General features: G+C 41.5%; 1 protein-coding gene across 1 annotated transcript in view; it reads right to left on the reverse strand.

Moving 5' to 3' along the window:
- Positions 1-6,416: 6,416 nt before the first annotated feature.
- The window catches only part of ZNF710 (zinc finger protein 710), a 79,828-nt gene continuing 66,478 nt past the window's right edge, over positions 6,417-19,766 (reverse strand). Inside the window, exons 3-6 of the mRNA XM_018571653.1 lie at positions 13,936-15,418; positions 8,707-8,898; positions 7,942-8,116; positions 6,417-7,075 (exon numbers count right to left, since the gene is read on the reverse strand). Coding sequence (XP_018427155.1) covers positions 6,900-7,075; positions 7,942-8,116; positions 8,707-8,898; positions 13,936-15,399 — 2,007 coding nt within the window. The 5' untranslated portion in view covers positions 15,400-15,418 and the 3' untranslated portion in view covers positions 6,417-6,899. The remainder of the gene's footprint in view (positions 7,076-7,941; positions 8,117-8,706; positions 8,899-13,935; positions 15,419-19,766) is intronic.

Genomic DNA, 19,766 nt, shown 5'->3' on the forward strand with positions numbered 1-19,766 from the left:
GCAAACATCGGGGCATTTTGACAAGTACAAGTACTTGTCAAAATGCCCTGTTTTTTCCGCCTTCACCCTGCAGCGCCCTCAGGCGGCCGCTTGCCTTGCCTGCCCACATAATAAAGACACAGCCCAGAATCAGTGATAGAGGTATCATTTGCTTTGGAATGCTAATGTGTATTTGCTGCAGATTGGAATAATATATCCCATAGATGTGAAGAAAAGGAGGGCTGCTAAGTAAATTATACATGTACTGTATATGTGTGTTGTGTTCTTTTTCATCCCATGCACTAAAAGGGATGCTTACAGGCCCTTAGATGTGGTGGCTGCATTAGTTTCCCTTTTTTAGGCATTTGTCCTTTATTTTCACCATTATGGTCAGTAACACACCTTCTGTCTTAGGATAGCTCTACTCTATAAGGCAGCGGTTCTCAACCTGTGGGTCGTGACCCCGTCGGGGGTTGAATGACGATTTGCCAGGGGTCGCCTAAAGACATCCCAATTCTCTCGGACGCTCCGGGAGTCTCCCGCTATTAGATAGCGGCTCCCGGCCGCCCGGGAGAGAAACACTTTCAATCGGAAAGGTTTCATCTGCTCGATCGAGCAGAGTAAACCTTTCCCTGCTCTGGTTTTTTTTTTTTATGATATCAGAGCCGCCGCCCATATGCATAGCTAGATTCCTATTGGCTATTTCACTTTGCAATAGCCAAAAGCAAAATAGCGATTGCGCCTGCCCACTGCTGCTGTCAATCAGCAGTGGGGGACCTGAAGTTCTCCATCAAGTCCTCTTCTAGTGATTGACAGGGTGGGTGCAATAGCCAGCCTGCTATTGCAAATTGAAATAGCCAATAGCAATCTAGCTATGCATTCCTATGCTGTTTTTTTTTTCTCTGACTCACGGCAGCCGGCGGCTCCGATGTCAGAAAAAAAAAACTAGAGATGGGAAAGGTTTACTCTGCTGGATCGAGGAGAGTAAACCTTTCCAGGAGCCGCTATCTAATAGCCAACGGTAGCAAGATTACAGCGATAAAGGAGCAACGAAAATAATTTTACTGTTAGGGGTCACCACAACTTGGGCATTGTTATCAAACGGTTGCGGCACTAGAAAGGTTGAGAACCGCTGCTATAAGGCTTATCACCCTGGGGCGAGGCAGTGTTAGATGTACCAGCAGATTTTGATGGATTTGACTAACAAATTAAAGATTAACTTCATCTTAGTCTGGATTCACCCCTAGGCGATAGCGTTTTTGCTCGTTTCTATGCGCGTTTTTGCGTGCATATTGGGACACATTGGTGGAAATGGGCAAACTCTCACAAAAACGCAACAAACGCACATTTTTGAGCATTTCCATTGAAGTCTATGGGGCCAGGAAGCGCTTAATCTGCGAAAAAGAAGCTCATGTACTTTTTCCAGCGACAGGTGTTTGCTACAAGGGACAAAACGCTCAGATGTGGCCATAGAAATAAATAGGGATTTTTTCTATTTTTTTAGGGCAGAAAAAGTGCTACACAACGCTAGGTGAGCCTGACACTTTTAAAGCAGTTACAGCAACAGTTTTGTGATAAAGGTTTTGCATAAATGTAATACAATCTGCCCATTGTAGCAAACACCTGTCACACTCCCTGCACCCCATGTCTCCTTCCTTATCCAAGCTAGTAAATGGAATCTGCTGGAGACTGTGCTCTACCTTGTGATCTTGCACTGAACAGGAAATTCAGGTAAGTGGGGGCTGAGAGAGATGGAGTTGTTTGGAAACATGATGGCTAAGTATTTGGGCTAAATTGTAAAGAAATACTCTGCTTGGCAATGTATATTTATTAGATCTGGATTAATTATTGAAAAAACAAGTTTGAGAGTTTAATACTACTTTAAGGATTGGTAAACTGCAGTAGATTACATTACATTATTGGGTTTAGATACACTTGATCAGTTTAAACCAGTTTGTTCAGCAAACATATGGTAATGCAGAATGCTGTGTGTACATAAGAGAAGACCACATAGGTAAGATCACATTTTAGGCATTGTATATGCAGAAACACAGAAAATCCTTGAAGGTTCACTAACATATTTTTTACATTTGTATTGAGAGTTTTGTATGCAAAATCTGCAAAGTCTGCACAAATTGGAACATTCCCTTACTAACAATAATAATGTTTGACTTCTTACTTCATAGGCTGTGATGGCAACTTGCTGTTAAGACTGTACAAACTTTATTTTCAGTAAAAATATTAAAATACATTGAGAAGTACTACAAAATGTTCTGTAATCATCAGTTACTAAAAGCATTGATCTATACAAACATAGCGGACATTTTCACATATCAGTTCAAGTTCCAACATGAGGAGAAGACATTGGTCGGTTAACTAAAATTCCAAGTTTCTTATGCCAGCTACTCTTACATATTAAAGCCATGCTTGTTCAACTGCCCCTGAGGGAACAGTGCCGATTTTCCAGAATGGGAAGGGGTGGAGCTAAGGGTTTTCCAAATATGGACACACTGGGTGGGGTTGACAGAAAGCTCAGGGGTGGGGCATAAAATGCCCAAATGATAGGTTTAGATTGTTAAGAGCTATATTAAAGCTGAAGGCTGGCGGTGCTTGAAATCATAGTTAGAATCGGCCCCACCATAACACAAAGCTCTGATCTATTTGGTAATAAGGTGATCTTTCTTTGGTCCATATATTGTGATAAGATTGAAAGAACTGTAAGAACCATTAGTGCCACTGCAGACTTGCTTACACTTTTATTTTCCTTATAGTACATATTTCTATAAAAGAAACTCATCATTGTTAAAATATATTTAGAAGACAAGTCAAAATATTAGACGGACATTATAAAATAAATATTTCTTCAGATATCTACATTCATCCCAACATATACTCAGTAGCAATTAAACCATATTGACACTAACACAACAGCTTCAGTGTATGGTTACTCAAATGCTGTCTTGGAGTTGTCAATACATCTGTATTCTTAGATACAAAAGAAGGAAATTAACAATGGCAGGAGCTTGAAGGACGGACTTATACTAGACGTAGTCTGTGTTCTTGAGGGAACATTTATCTTTGGCAGAATTTGCTGCTTTGTCTAAGAAACTGCTTGCACCATTTTCTCATTTCAGCCATTGTTATATTAGTACTGCGCTGCTTTTTAGAGCTGGCTTGTTACATCAATGACCCTGTGCACTGAAATTCCCTATCCTATGCATTTCAGTAGTATTCTTCAACAACATTCCCGGGTATATGATCATGTAGCCACTGAGACGAAGTACAGGAACTATAACCTACAACACGTTAGGTTGTATTAAAACAAATATCGGTAACATTTAGAGAAATGCATGTCAATTGTTCATAATATAATGACAACTTTAATGACGGAAATGTTGGTATTGTGGTGGAACTATTTTCCTGCACACAGCTTAGTTCCTGTTCTGTAATCCCCGTGAAGAACACAGTGTCTGGCCTCAGCTGGATGATAACTGAATCAGATACCGCAAGTCAAAATAGCTCTACAGATGTCAGCAGTTGAAGATTTATCCAAAACTGTATTTCCCTGTTAAGTTGTTGACCGCACTACCTCCCACCTCAGGAACCAAACACCACTTTTCCAGCAAAGGTTAAGGGATATGTGCACTCTTTAGGTCCTGTTAAGGTGACATTACCGCTCCCTCCTCATCGTGCACAGATGGCATTACCACTCCCTTCCCGTGCACAGAGAGTTAGGACAGGCCTGGTCTCTGTTGACTGTTTACATCATGCAGTGGATGTCTTCTTCTCCTGACCATGCTGTGCAGTACATTCCACTGACTTGTATAGGGCTTGTCTCCCAGCCGGGAGATGGAAGTAGATGAGCCCCATAGAAGTCAATGGAGATGTAGTGTGGAGGCACAGCATGAGAAAAAGATGTCCCCCCGCTGGATGTAATCAAACAACCAAGACTAAGCCCGTCACAGGGAGGATGCAGTGATGTCACTATAAAGGAACCTAAAGGATGAGTGCACTTATCCTTTAAGATTTGCATATCACCATAGCTGCCTTATATCCCTGGCTCCTCCAATCATTTTTACATGTGGTTTTCAATAAAAGTAACTTCTGCTAAGTTTAAAATGCCTTAGCATGAAAAATGTTATTTAAGTTTGATATAAAAAATAGAAAATTAGCAGCGATAGGTCGCTGACAACATATAGGCTGTTTGCACGTACCTGTTGCTGCTGAAACTCACCTCAGCACTGCCCAGAGGCTCCCAACCTTGATGTGTAAATGGCGACTTTGTCAAAGTTGCATTTTTTCTAGAATACTGTACGTTCCCAACACATAACAGTGCATGGGTCTGCTGACAGGCATGATATTGGTATTGTGGGAAGGCGGCTAGAAGGTGGGGCGCCTTATTTCTACTGCATGGGAGCAAAGACAAAGCAAGATGCTCTGGGCTCTGCTACTGCTTGGTAGCAGTAGATATAGGCAAAAAAACGGGAGGGTTTAAGAAAGAGTTCCTGGAGTTCTTCTTTAAGGTTTGAAAATACCAATGTACCAATATACCGATTTCTATAACGGTTACTATATGGTTTGCTTTTTTAGTGGCAAGTACTGTTTCATGTGTATAGGGCCTTTAGTTTTCTGCCCATGTAGTAGGTTTTCTACAACCACGGCTCAATATATTGTGCCACTTATTGGATCTGAATTCCTCAGCATGATTGCTAATTCTGCAAACCTTCTAAGGCATTTACACTTTCTGTTAAACATTCATGCCTGATCAGAAATGAGGTAAGTCTCTCTGTCTTTATCATCTCTGATTAAATAACCGGAATACCAGCACAGTGTTTGCTAAGGGGAAATATGAAGTCTCATTTCCCGCATAGTTTGATGCATTTATATGTATGGTTAGTAGAAATCAGAGTGTTCCTGTGACTGGGAGAGGAAGATATATATAACAATCTTATCTACAATAGTACTTTCTGCATTTTCCTTTGGCAAGACTTTTATGATATGAAACCTCACCCAGATGGCCCCAATCTTTTACATCTGACTACAAGTATAGCCATGTCTGTACCCTGCTTGAACTTTTTAATTGTTCTGGGCACAAAATAAGGAAAAAATACTTTTTAACAAGAACCCTATCCACACATGGGTACAGTTTTTGTGTGAGCATGTTTTTTTTAATCCTGCCTGATCAATATAAATGCCAAGAATAAATAGCCAGAAGGATTGAGATTAGTCCTCCATTTCCCTTATACTGGCAAATTAGGTCTGTAATGACTGCCCTTGGACAATATGTACAGGTATGAGAGCCTTAAAGGAGAAGTGCTAAGCGTTTTTCTGGAATAGGTTATACATATCTGATCCACAGCTCCAGCAAGCCTCATAAATTCTTCCCAGAGCCGCATCAAACCAACTAATGCATGACCTAAACCACACTGGCCTCAATGGAAATCCTGTCTGCAGCCTGTTGATGGAGATTTCTTTTCAAGTTATTGGAGTTCAGGGAACACTAAAACAAGGCAGTGTGGCGCTGGAAAGGTGGCATGTTAAATATCTATTATTAGGCAAGTAAAATCTATTCTAAAATCGCTTAGATTTAGGCAGAATAGGCAACAAAACGGGCACCTACCCTTTAAATAATAGTGGTTTACATATTATTATTTTCACAAGTGCATTAAAGCACATCTAAACCCAAAGATAAAACCAGAATACATTGCAGCTTACTAGTGCTTGGGGTAACCGCTTTACTTTTCTTTTCTCAGGCTTTTAAAAAAAACTTTTGATATTTTGAATAACACTTCCAGTCCCTGGGTATCTACGCTGACTGTATCTATGGGGGCAGCCATGGCTGAGCTTCAAATGTGTCTGCCTTTGTTTATCTTCATTACATGGGAGATGTGATGGGATTAGTAACTTACACAAGAAATATATCATTGTTATTGCTTGCAGTTAAGTTCATAGAAAGTAACAAAAACGCTTAATTTCTGCCAAAAACAGTTATTTCCTGCACTGCAAAGAATGAAAACAAATGCAACCATCGCATCTGAGGACTGGGAAGCTGCAATACATTACATTTTTATTCTTGGGTTTAGGTTTTTAAAACCTGGGTTAGAAGTTGGGATCTTTGTAAATACTGTGTCTCACTCCTAGCACACACTGTACAATACATTCATTTACACCTCTAAGAAATTCTAGCTTTTCTAGCTGGAAAAAATGTATTTGCAAGAAGAACACACTGACATTTTGGTGTAATCTACAGGAAGCTGCTCTTGTGAAGACAGGGAGACAAAGAGCAGGAGAGGTAGAATATGTGTTGTATGCATCTAGTCCTATATATTTCACACCAATCCTCCTCAGCACCTCGAGTACACGGTGTCCTCCGAGAAGATGGAACGTTGTGGACACTCTTGGATCAGTCACGTTGCTACTATTCACTGCAATGAGATCCTGCTCCTAGACATAATGGATTATTCCCTGCAGCTGTTCCAAGTCTCTTTCAGGTTACTGAATTAATATTTCAGATATGAACAGTGAAACCCAAATAGTATGCATCAAACACAAACATTTATAATGCCAGTGCATCAAACTACTGAAACACAAAATACAGTCGATGTGTGGTCCTACAAAAGACCTACAATAAATTCTCCGAAATGTCCAGCTAAATCAAGGCAATTAGGCAGGTACTAGCCAAGGTCACAGAAGTCTACTATGTTGTCCTTAAGCAAAGCAGACCTTGAGAGACCATGTGACAGTATGTTCTGTATAAGTTATCAGTATTCTAAGGCATGGTCCCTGCTGACAGCACAAAGTTCTTCATTAAACAGTGAAACGCAAAAAAAAACATTTCCTCTACGGGATACAAAAAAAAATAATAGTTTTTCAGAAATTCAAGCTGGAAATTCCTTCAGATATGGGATATTGTCCTGCAACTACAAGACATTATAATAAACCATTTCTGGTATGGACTGATCAGTCGCTGAACTGTTGTTATTTTCAGTCACATTATCTGCTTCGCTGTATTCATAGGAATTCTCTTCATAATCTTCCATCTCTTGCTGGCTGTCCATGTCATTAGTCTCAGTGTCTGGGAGTTCCATAATATGGTCTGGAATCAAATGAATTCAGTTAGCAAAAGGAATTGGTAGGACCAACAGCCCTTGTACATTGAAAGCTTTGCCCATAACCGGTTTATGCATTACCAATGACCTTCATTTCTACTTCCTCTAAATTGTACCAAATCAACCTCAGAGTAGCTCTACTGTACTTCTTTCACGAGGATGCTACTGACATACAGCAATTGCCAGCAGGTCACAAACCCAGAAAGGATAGATTAATCCTCATCCTAGAAGCTAGGAGTCCAATCACCTGGGTAGGTATAAATTAGTAGATTTTTTCCTTCGGCTTTTGGGATGAACAAAAAAAATGTACAAGATAAACGCTATTTAGCACGGATTGAAGGATCTCCCTCTGCAGCGCCGGCTGTCAAAATACCTGTACAGTGCCTACATCTGATTGCACTGGGTCAGTCAGTGCTTTCACATGAGAGTCCATGGACCTGTGTGAGCTACATCTTCAGCTCCTTGTAGCTTACACATTTTTCACTCCTGGTGAATGAATGGGCAGTTAAATATATAAGTCTGTGGAGGTCTGCATTAAAGAGAACCTGTTACTTTGCCTTACATGGGTAGACCAAAACCAGAATTCACTTAATCTTATGCTCCTCAGGCCAACAGTAAATGGTCGAAGGCTGACCATGTAATGGTCAAGTTTGTGAGGAAGTAGCAATGTATAATTGCTGCATGAGAGAAAGAAAAGTGGCAATGTCACTGCAGCCACAACCTGCTGGTAAGCTCTTGTAGTGTAGTGGCATGGGGCTTAGTTAGCCAGAAAACAGGAATTAGTAAATACAATTGTTTAATTTGACATTTCACAACAATATAAATGGCATGGCTGAGCGCATGGTCTTCTTACCTTGATTTTCTAAAGTGATATCCATTACTCCATGTTTTACTTTCATGTGGCGACTGAGGTTTCCTTTCAGATTGAACTTACTGGAACAATAGGGACATTTAAAGGGCTTGTATCCAGCATGGAGGTGCATGTGGCCTAGCAGGTTGTACATTCGGTTGAAAGATTTCCCGCAAACCTATATAGCAAAGCAATACAAATAGATGAGCACTATATTTAAGTCTGCTAGATTATGCATTGTCGATGTTTCTACAATCCTGTAACAAGTATGAAAACATGGCATCACAGCGATACTGTGCAAATTCAGGTGACAAAAGAAAAGCCAAGCTTCAAGGCGTTTTCAGAATTCCTACAACCAAATGTAGCCTACAGATCTTCAATCATTGAATTGCATTTCACAACACATCCATTTTACACATTGTAACGCTGCAACCCAGCAGATTTTGGTGTAAATCCTTACTGAGCTCGTCAGTTTGCCAGGACTTACTACTACGGCAAGGACATCATCTTCTAATGGATGGATAAGCTGGAGTTTATATTGGCACATGCCACAAAATGGCTGCCTCCAGCATATGGGGGTATGTGGGAACATTTTGAGACTTCTGATGAGCTTGAAACAAGTAGGGGGTACTACAGAACTATAATACAATAGATAATAACATTTGCCATTGTGAGCTTTCACCATCCACCCGCTGACATTTATATTGCTTAGAATGGCCCTCCCGTTTACAAAGGGTCACTAGTAAGGGCAGATAGTGTGCCTTGTACCTTGCATTTGAATGGCTTGACAGGGGAGTGCACTATCATATGGGTCTTCAGTGTTTGCTTCTGTACAAACGTCTTAAAGCAGATGTGACACTGGAATGGGCGAACACTGGCATGGATCAGCATGTGGCGCTTCATGTTGGCATGCAGAGTGAATTCCCGCCCACATACCTCACACTTAAACTCTTTTACACCCTGGAACAAATAAAGAAAACAGACAACTATTATCACAAATTAAACTGTAAAGAATATACACAAGGGACATTCAGAAAGAAAAATAATAAAGTGGCAATAAGAAGATGTAGCAGCAATCAAAACTATCTAATAAAAAGATACAAAAACAGTTAGCAATGGAATGGAACCTTTCCGGATATGCAGACCATTATAATTGCCTGGAAAATGCCATAATACTGCGTTCCTTGCTCCCTCACCCTCTCTGGTGTAACCACCAGCCTATGCATCTTAGAAAGAGGCTATGGGGGACCGGTACCACAGCGTGCAGAAAGGCCACAGGAGCAAGGAATAAGGTAGGCATTACAGCTTATTACTCAACCCCTAGACCAATCGAGCAAGCATTCGACCTTTGCTGTGTGGGTAAGCCTGGCATGTTTCGGTAGCCTACAGATGGCAGACCTAGCAGTGTGATGATGCTCCTTCGTGGTCAATTGAGCAAGCATCAGAGGAAGTTGCAAAGGTACAATAATGAATAGTGGTGTTCTCAAAAAACAGGCACCGCTCTATAACTGTAATCGAACAGAATGTCATATATTATGGCAGTAAAAATAGTTTATAGGTCTGTATTTCAAGGATGAACTTAGTAGACTGGCCAAAGTTCCACTTTATATGCAATGACGGCCTGTAAACTTTGCCACAGAGGATATGTGAAGTGTAGTCTCCATCCAATCCAACACAACTTTTTAATTAAAGAATAAATACCATGAGTAAAAACTGAATTGCAAACCAATTTTATGGTAAACTGATCATTTATTGATTGGATACTCTGTTCATGTTGTTGTAATGGGAGTACTTTTCATAAGATGTACACCGAGTGAGGAAAGGACTTAATGTCTTCCTTACAAAATGAAACATACAAGTCTGGCGACCTCTACAAACTGAGATAATCATATGTGAATCTTGGGAGCTGTCACATCGCCAGCACGGGATCAGGAAGGAATTGTTTTGGCCTCCTCCTGTGTTTCCTAAAGTCCTAAACATTATTTGGGGCTGGAACTTCTGTATGATTTTTTCCCCAGCTCCATCTGTGACTGCTTCAAAATATACAGCATTTTTTTTTATTCAAGTTGGAAAAAGTTTACCTTCCACTCTGAGGCAACACATGAAACCAATCAGTGAGCTATCAGCAATAGTAATATCAGCAAACACTTCACATGTGCTAAAATGTACCCAAGCAGAATACCCAGAAGAAACCTTTTCTAATAAATAACCTAAAGACTGCTGGCTACGAGAAGGGGTCTTTGGTGTCCATTAACCAAAAGAAGGCTTTATTAAAAACCATGCATGGCCGGCTACCTGATTGCCCGGAAAGCCGGTTACATGCTAGCGGAAGTACCGGTATCGGTACCGAAATATAAATATCAGTACTCCTACTCGATACCGAAAAAAACGGTATCGGTGCATCCCTATGACACACAGTAATGAGTCGAAAGAATGTGATCTCTGGATTACCAACAAAGGGGGTTTGGTAAAGTTTGGCACTACAGATGTGCTGGATAAAAAAAAAAAAAAAACATAACGTTCAAGTAAAGTTTGCTTTTTGTTTGCATTTCAATGCCTTTTTTTTTTTATTTGACCAGAATGTATTAGATATTTAACTTGTTGGAGATTGTCTTCATGTAATAATGAGCACTTCTATTATTCACCCACACTCATTATTACCTATAATGCAAGTCCATACAACACAGGCTTCCCAACCTGAAATTTGTTTCAGCAGATGGCGGCTGTTTAGCGTGGATGAGGGAATCAAGCTTTTTTTTAATTTTTTTCATTTCTCATTCAATTCACACAGGAGCAGAGATGTAACTTTATCAGTCTCTTGCTGCTCCTTCACTGTCAAGTCACAGGCAGGGAGCATGGAGGAAACCTAGCTAGTTAAGAACACCAGGACGGCTGTGCAAAGCTGGTCACACACTATACAATCTGATCTGTGTAATATGAGGGCAACCTAACAATCTATTCAATTTATATCAAATCAGTCAGGGCCTTGAAGTACACACTTGACAATAGCTCTATAGGAGATTGTACAATCAGACTGTAGAGCGTATGGTCATCTAAAGTTCCAAGACTCCATGGACAGAAACACAAATCCTTTGACAAGCAAGACAGCTCCCATACAGGAATTCCAGCTGTATATGAAGCTGTTTACCTGCAGCTCAGCTTCAAAGTAAAGTGGATACAAAGAATAAAGAATTCTACCTTTCCTGCCATGTGTGCTATGAGCAATGAACGCTCTGGAACACTGACATTAGGCTGTAGAGTGCTACAGGCCATTGTTTAGGAGGAACCTATAAATAACATTTCAAGAATACTTAGGCCGACTTTGAAAATTGTCTCCAGCTAATTCCAAAGACTTTATGGACAAACTTCGAGGGTTATTCACAAAAGGCGAAGGCAGCCGAGTGACTAACCCAGCCGAAGTGAAGTGAGCCGAACGCTATTCACTTCAGTCTTGTATGGCTGATTTCAGCCGTACATCGGCTGCCGTCGATCAGCTGAGCCCAAGTGCAGAAGGAGTTTGACTCAGCCGATCCAACATCTGGATCAGCTGAGCCGAAGCTCCGGCAGCTCATTAGCCCTATAGGTGCCGAACGGCAGTGAGTGAATAGCCGAATGCCGCTCGGCTATTCTGCTCGGTAACTCCGAGGTATCGAGCAGAATAGAAAAGAAGTGAAAAGAATGCAAAAAAAATAAAAGTTCAAAAATTATTATAAAAATTATTAAAATATAAATATTTTTTAATTTACTATTTTTTCAAGAAAAAGAAAAACAATTGGGTGGAGCTACAGGGACCAGCTAGCTCTGCCCAACAGTTTCCTGTTGAACGACACCTGCCCGAGTCTTCTAGCAGGTCATAGGCCAATGAACAACAACTGGCAGAGGTCACGGCCGGCTCCGCCCAGTTGTTATTGTTTAAATGACAGATCAGCGCCCCGGGTGGGCGAACCAGCCGTGGGATCATGTTTTCTCCCAACAGTGGACTCCTGCTGTCAGAATACAATAGCCAAAGTGGAGGTTTCATCTATCCATGCCTCTCAGAGTGCTTGGCCAAAATCTACTGGTGCATGGCTAGCTTGAAATAGACTTGTATTGTGAGAAAGGGCAGAAAATGTCTTGCACTGCAATGCAGGAAGCAGAACCTGTGTATTCAAAGAGTAAATATAGCTAGTCCTATGTACAGAAATATTTACAAACTATCACAATACCGCACACAGATTGTATCGGGTTGATCTCTTTAATCTATCTAAAATATCTATCTATTCAAAAGTTGATGTATTCTAAAACAACAGGGAAAGTTTCAGATCCATATTACACTAGAGGGAGCCAGATAGCTCTGTAAGGAAACTGCCATCCAGCCACAGGGAAAACATTCAAACCAATTCAGAACATATAAACACTAGAGCAGATACAGCATTTTAATGAGTTAACAGGGCACATTGTACTCTTTAATAAGCATGACATATCGTGCTCTAATCTTATATGTTACACTGTCATACAGGAAGATAACAGTCATTGTTAAGCATGCATTGTCTGTATGCTGGAGAATCATAGGAGATACAGACAAATGTATGATTGTTTCCCTGGGTGTTCCCTATATCCTGACTTCCTGCTTAATGCTATGCATACTATATATCTATATCTGGGATAAATCAGTACTTGCAGAGCAGGCTCAGCAACCTGTGGCTTGTTTCTGGCTATTGTTCCACAATATTCAGCATGCTCCGCATTGTTCATATTTTAGCCAGGAGGATTTCTGTGCATGTACTGGCTTCATTCTATACAACCTATAATAACTTTAATATAGGGTTTTATATTAATAGGATTTAGTTGAAACACACTATAAAGAATAAAGATGGCGAAACAATACCACCTTGTACCTTATGATGGAAAATAGCTAAAGAAAAAAACAAAAAAACCTGTCTTGGACAGACCAACCAATCAGATTCTCCCATTCTCTCTTCCAAACTAAGGGGGTTATTCACAAAGCTAACCGAAGGATCAGCTGTAGCTTCGGCTGATCCTTCGGCTAGTTTCGGTTGCGGTTCAGTCGAAGCGAAGGGCTGCTGTATGGGCTATTCACTATAGACCGTATAGCTCCCGAAGGCGGCCAAGCGGCTCAGCCGAGCCAAAGGCATATGCTTCCACTCGACTGAGCCGAAGTAACAGCCAAAACGGGGTGAACGACTGGCTGAATGCCTCGCTATGAAGTCACGGCTGGGTCCGCCCCGTTGTAATGACAGATCAGCGTCCCCAAATGACTTGGGGATGTTGAACTGTCATGAAACAATGAGAACTGGGCGCAGCCGGCCGTGACATCATGGCCGACTCCGCCCAGATCCATTGGCCGGGACATGCTAGAAGACTCTTGCGGGTGCCGGCCAATAGGAAACAGTTGGCCGGAGCTATCTGTCACTGCTAGCTCCCCCCAATTGTTTCTTTTGTTAATTTTTTTTCTTTTTAAAAAATGTATTTTTATTTTTTTTAGATTTTACATTTATTCACATTTTTAAAATCTTTTTTCATTATTTTATTATTATTATTTTGAAATTGATTTCCTATTCTGCTCTGTACCACGGAGGTACCGAGCAGAATAGCCGAGCCGAATGTCGCTCGGTGGCATTCGGCTATTCACTAACTGCCGTTCGGCCCCTATGTTAATTGGGGCGAACAGCAGCGACCGAGCTGCCGGACCTTCGACTCAGCCGATCCAGATGTTGGATTGGCTGAGTCGAAGACCTTCTGCACTTCAGTTCAGCCGAACATGCAGAGCAGGTTCAGCTGACCGAAGTGCAGCCATAGTGATTAGCTGACCGATGTACGGCTGAAATCAGCCGCACTGAGCCGTAGCGAATAGCCGAACGTTGTTTGGCTCACTTCACTATGGCTCGGTTATTTATTCGGCAGCTTAGTGAATAACCCTGTAAATATGAAAAATAAAAAAAGAGGCCCTCAGAAGCTCTCACATACATAGAAGAAAGACTACAAACCACTACCCACCTTGTGTGTAAGTGAATGCTGTTTGAGATGGTGGATCTGGCTGAATTCCATGCCACACTCTTTACAGACAAATGGTCGGACATTTTGATGCTTCAGCATATGGTTTTGTAGCTGGCTGCGGTAGTGGAAGGATTTGTTGCACTCCATACACTGGTACATTGTGGGTCCCTGGTGTGAGGAGATGTGACGCTTCAGTTGTGTCAGTGTAGCAAAGTCCAATCCACACTCCACACAGACGTGGCACCTGCCATTTTCATGTTTCACTTCATGGGCTTTAAGCTCACTTGGGTAGGCGAAGCCTCGGCCACAGAATCGGCAGCTGTACGGTTTGATGTCTGTGTGCAACAACATGTGTCTTTTCAGGTGGCTGGTCTGTGTGAATGCTTTGTTGCAAACTTCACACTTGTGTGGCCTTGTCCCCTGGTGGGTGAGGAGGTGGGTTTGTAAGTGGCTTGGCTGTTTGAAAAGTTTGTTGCAATGAGGGCACGAGTGGGGTTTGATTCCACTATGCCCCAGAATGTGCGTGACTAGGTTGTATTTTGAGGTATAGGATTTCTCACACATCCGGCACTGCCATCGTTTTTGGCGATCTCCAGCCTCAACCAGATAGGAATCATCAATCTGGACATTTATGTCTAATCTGTCCAGCTGTGCCTTTTTGTTACGCTCAACTGAATCAGCGGTGTCTGTTTCAAAATCATTAGGCTCCGACCAGGGATAGTTTTGTCCGCTTTCCTCTGTCTTAGGAGATCCAACTACTGGAGCTCGGGTTTCACATGGCTGCATTAAGCTAGAACCATAACTACATTGCCTTTGCATGCTGTCCAAATTAGAATTCCCTGGGATAACTGGTACTGGGGGAATAGGGTACGAATGTTGAAAAGGGTGTTGCGTCGTGTTTTTGTATCCTGCATCTGCCTGATGACGCTGCCTGTCACGGAAAAGTCGCCTCTTGGGCCGCCTACGAAACGTGCTGAGGTCAATCATTTTTAACGAACTGTTCGGTACAGTGTTATCACATTCCTGTTCCTGAGCTTCTTGCGGAAGTGTTTCCTCACTATCTGGCTCTTCATTTTTGGCCTCCACCACTACTTGGCAGATCTCTACTTCATCTCTTTCCTCCTCAAGTTTTTCCGATTTAATTTTTGGAATGACTTTGACAGGCAGTCGCTTCTTTCGCCTTGTGTGCTTTTCGGGATCCAATCCCTCATCTTCCGGAGAGTCAACTGACTCCTTTCCCTCTGTGTTTATGTACATCTCTGGTTCTGGTTTTTCATCTTCAACTGGTCCATTATTGGAGCCTTCACTTTTTGAGGCTGGGAAAAAACTACTAGGACTGATGGTGGCACCAAATAGCTCATTTTCCGATACCAGTCCCAAAACGGCTGCTTGTGCTAGAGACAGCACCACCACAGCATCAGTCTGGGTGCCAAAGTCCGTGAAACGACCCATGTTACAGACCATCAAGATGGCATGACCTCACCTAGAAGAGAAAAACAATATTTTTTATGTTACTGTGATAAGATACTATCTTTACAGAGATAAAAACCCTACTGTGCATTTAGAAAGGCTATTCATTAACAGAAGAGCCACTCAATTCATTTCCTTTTGGCCTGATCATGCAACAATCTCATATCTAGTGGAGGTCCCCAACCACATCAGCCAGCCACTCTTTGGTAACTAGGCAAAACAGTAGACCTGTCCAGATTGATATTGCCTGAGATTAGCTGGAGCATCTGCCTGCACCACTTATTTCCTGTCCCTCTACTCTCAAATGACATAAATAAGAATATTTTACTGAGCCAAACACCCTTGTTCATGGACCTGTTTGTGGTCTGAAGATTGTGGGTCCCTTTAAAAGTATTAACAACATTTAGCTATGTATAATAAACCAACAGTTTAACATTTTTCTGTCTTCCTTTGGTACCTTAGCTTTGGTCTAAATGGCAAAGTTAGATCTTCTTAAATAACACAGGCAAGCGTAAAGTGTTCATGATCTTACCCATCATTTGTAAAAGGCAAGTTCAGCGTGCTTTGCACCATGGGTGCCAACCTTAGCAGTCAACCTTCATTCACTTTTAGTAAAGCTTCTTATGACATCAGTGCCCGCAATGCATATTAGCCACACTTCAGGCCCGTTTACCTGAAACCACATAGGACTTGCTATTTACAGATGACAGCTACATTTCTACAGTTCATTCCCTCCTGAACTGACTCCACAATATCAGCTGTGTGACTGCAGCATATGTAACTTTACAGTTTAAGTACAGTTTATGAACCATAGTAAGGAATCTGACAAGAATGGGAGCTGCCATTTTTGAAGATTTAAGACATTTCATCTTTAGCCACTGACCTGGAACAAGCTTTAGAATATAAGGTGTTGGGACAACGGCTATACCATGATTTGCTGTTTCAGTACAGCTCAGTTGCAGTTATAAATTTTTTACTGCAGTGTAACTTTAGGACAAACTTAACTATTTATTGTTGCGTTGTGCCATTTCCAAAGTGCTTCTACTTGGTTCTTCCTGTGTAAAGTGCCAATGGTGCATTCATTTATGCTTTGTTACTTTCCAAAAGCACCCCGGGAGCTCCAAAATGTAGATATAGACCTCCACCAGAAGCTGGCACTGAGCCATGACCCCTCACCTCAAGATTGGGCAATGCGACTTGCCCAACACATTAGGGGGCCAATCTTAAGGAGTTAGGAGGCAGAAGAGGGCAGGTCCGCATACCAACTGTGAAGTGGTAGTTGGTATTTTCATATTAAAATGCTGGAATCTGGAAGGTAACTGTGTGTGCCAGATGCCCCCATTAACATGGTGAAGCCACTTTGCACAGAAAGAGATAGTTACAGAACCGCTTTAAATATCTCATTAGGTTCAGGGGTCTGGTGATTTTTGTATCACTTGTTGGTACTGTTACAAGTTTTATATCATCCTCCTTACCATCTTGTCTTGAATTGTATTGTGATTGTAATGTCTGCCCTATATTGTAAAGCGCTGTGCAAACTGTTGGCGCTATATAAATCCTGTATAATAATAATATCAATCATCTTTCTCTCAATTTCCTTAAGTAAATACCAAATACATAATGCTCAATTCTCAAAGCTTTACACAAGGATAAGGATCTTTATTTTAGCCAAGTTACTAATATCTAATCTTACTGGACTTGGTTGAAAATAACTTTGACATTTTGGAAAAGAAGGATCTTTACTCTGGTGTTTTAGCTTAGTGAATTGAGAGTACATGCATGTAACTAAGGACAGATACTTTTCGCATGAATCTTCGTATGTTATGTCTACCGGGGAAATGTGGAAGGAATTCCATGAAACTTCAGGAAGAACCTGGTGGAAAATAGCTCCTCGTTTTGGTTTCATGTGATTAGAATTATTACTCTCCCTCCCTGGGTCTGGTCACCTGACTTTCCATGTTTAAATGCTGCAATGGAAGACTCCTCCTGTCTCATACAGTAAAGGACAGATGGTACAGAAAACACATTCTTTAAACCATAATTCCAGCACATACTCATTTTCACAGGACAGGATAGGAATATTAGCAGATGCTTTAATTATTAGAAAACACTGCACAGAGAAAATCGACTGTGGTAATGGAAAAGGGATCTAGGAAGAGTACAGTGTTCCAGACATGATCCCTGGATAATTGTAAATCACAAAGGGTCAACGGGATGCCTGGGACTTCAGTGGGACACAGAGAAATGTTAGCTGGTGACACTTGATGATATGTGTTAAAAACAAGCCTCACATGATTAGAAACAAAAGTAAACCACGACCACTATATTTTCCCACAGATAGACAAATAGAAATGGAGTCAATCTGAGGAACGCATGCAAGTCAGAATCGGCCTCAATGGTGATGATAAAAACGATAAAAAGGTCCGTTGCTCACATGTGTTAAGATCACTCATTACAGTGATGTAAACCTGTCCACCGGTTCTACGGAATATATCCAGTCAGTTTATAGTTAAGGGGCAAAATCCAGGAAATCCTTCCTTGCATCAATCAATATTTACTCTTCTCTCTGTTCTGAGCTCCAGGGCAGCATGTGCAGGAAGGTGAGAGTGAAGACTGCAGTCACATTAAAAGGAAAAACATACTCTACGTTCAAGAAACTCTATCATTCACATCGGAACCGCTCAGAGTGTGTGAGTGGCAGCTGCCATTTGCCTGCGTGTACAATATAAAACATGGTTTACTGTCAAGGAACTGTGCCTTCATTTTTCTTATTGTCACAGAAACAATGCAAACATATTCAGTCATTTAAAGAAGAACTCCAGGAAAACTTTTTTTTAACCCTTGCAATGGAGCCAACTCACCCGAAGCTCCAAGCCGGACAGTTGTCACAACGTTCCCTCAAGCCTCTCTCCTCCTTCACTGGAGCATTTGGAACGTCCTACGGCGTCCACACGTCTATACGGTGTATAGAATTTGATGATTTATGGGACCTTAGACTGCTGCAGAGGAGGGGAAGAGATGCTGGAAGGACCGTCTAAGAACAAGTCGCCTCCGTGGTTCAGGTGAGTATAACTTTTTTTCCCCTAGACAAAAACAAGCAGTTAACCCTTGCAGTGCAGGGGTAGCCCCACAGGCAAGGGTTAATAATTTAATTTTAATGGAGTTCTTCTTTAAAACCAAATCATGTCATAGCATAGAAAAGATACCTAGAAAATGGCAAATCCCTGCAACCAATCAAAAATATAAACAGAGCTACGCAATACTTGCTTCTAAATTGACCATATAAGATTACCAAAACAACTACACACTTTCTGTGAAAAAACCTCATAGAATCCTCCTATTGAACTGCCGACCACATGTGCAGCAATTCCGAAAACTGGGCCCTATGCGATCACTCTTCCTCCTGTATGTCATAGCTAGGCCGATCTGAATCAGATCAAGAACCAGCAGACCGTTCCTTCCTGGGAATTGTCAGTATTAATGACGAAATATCAGGGTAGTCACAAAGAAGGATCCACAGAGACCCGGTGATTCTTAACCAGGGTGGCTCAGACAACAAACGTTTTTCTAGGGGCCTTATTGAGGAGACCGTTTTTATAGTAATGACTAGGGATGAACCGAAATTTCGGCCGCAGAAACATATCGGCTGAAAATGGCACTTTTGGCAAAATGCTGAAAGTGGAATTTTTTTGGCCAAAATAGCGGTGCATCCGTTCTTTCTCTCCTCCCCACTAGGCGCTGCTCTGTGTCCCAGCGGGGAGGAGAGAAACTGTCACAGGAGGCCGAGCAGTGCGGGAGGAGAGCGCTGTAAGCAGCCGGCGTCTCTCCTCCCCGCACCACTCAGCCTCCGGTCACAGATTATGAGAGTGGCGATGTAGGGGGTGGAGACAGCTTGCAGTACTGTCACAGGAGCTCTCGTCCCACACCGCTCAGACCTCTTGTGACAGCCGATCCAGGATGGACAAACATTTAGTGATCAGTGTTTATAAATAATTAAGGACATAGTATGTTTACTGTGTCCCCAATTATGAATGAATGGGAAGTGATCTACATCACTTCCTGTTCATTCATGATAGTGTACATGGTAAACATACTACCTCCATAAGTTATGAATGAACAGGAACACTCAGTATAGAGGATTCCTGTTCATTTATAACATGGGCTGCAGAAAAAGAGATTGAGGACTCTGTGTTCTCAACCTCTTTTTCTATTTTAAAAAGGGCAATATCAGGGATCTGTTTGGACCCCTAATATTTCCCCCGAAGCCCCTAAAAGTAAAAAAAAAAATTTTTTATAAAATAAAAAAAAAAAAAAAAAAAAAAAAAAAAAAAAAAAAAAAATTTTTTGAAAAAAAAAAAAAA

The sequence above is a fragment of the Nanorana parkeri genome, unplaced genomic scaffold (genome assembly GCF_000935625.1).
Source record: "Nanorana parkeri isolate BGI_ZX_2015 unplaced genomic scaffold, ASM93562v1 scaffold42, whole genome shotgun sequence".
In the NCBI taxonomy this organism is placed as follows: Eukaryota; Metazoa; Chordata; class Amphibia; order Anura; family Dicroglossidae; genus Nanorana; species Nanorana parkeri.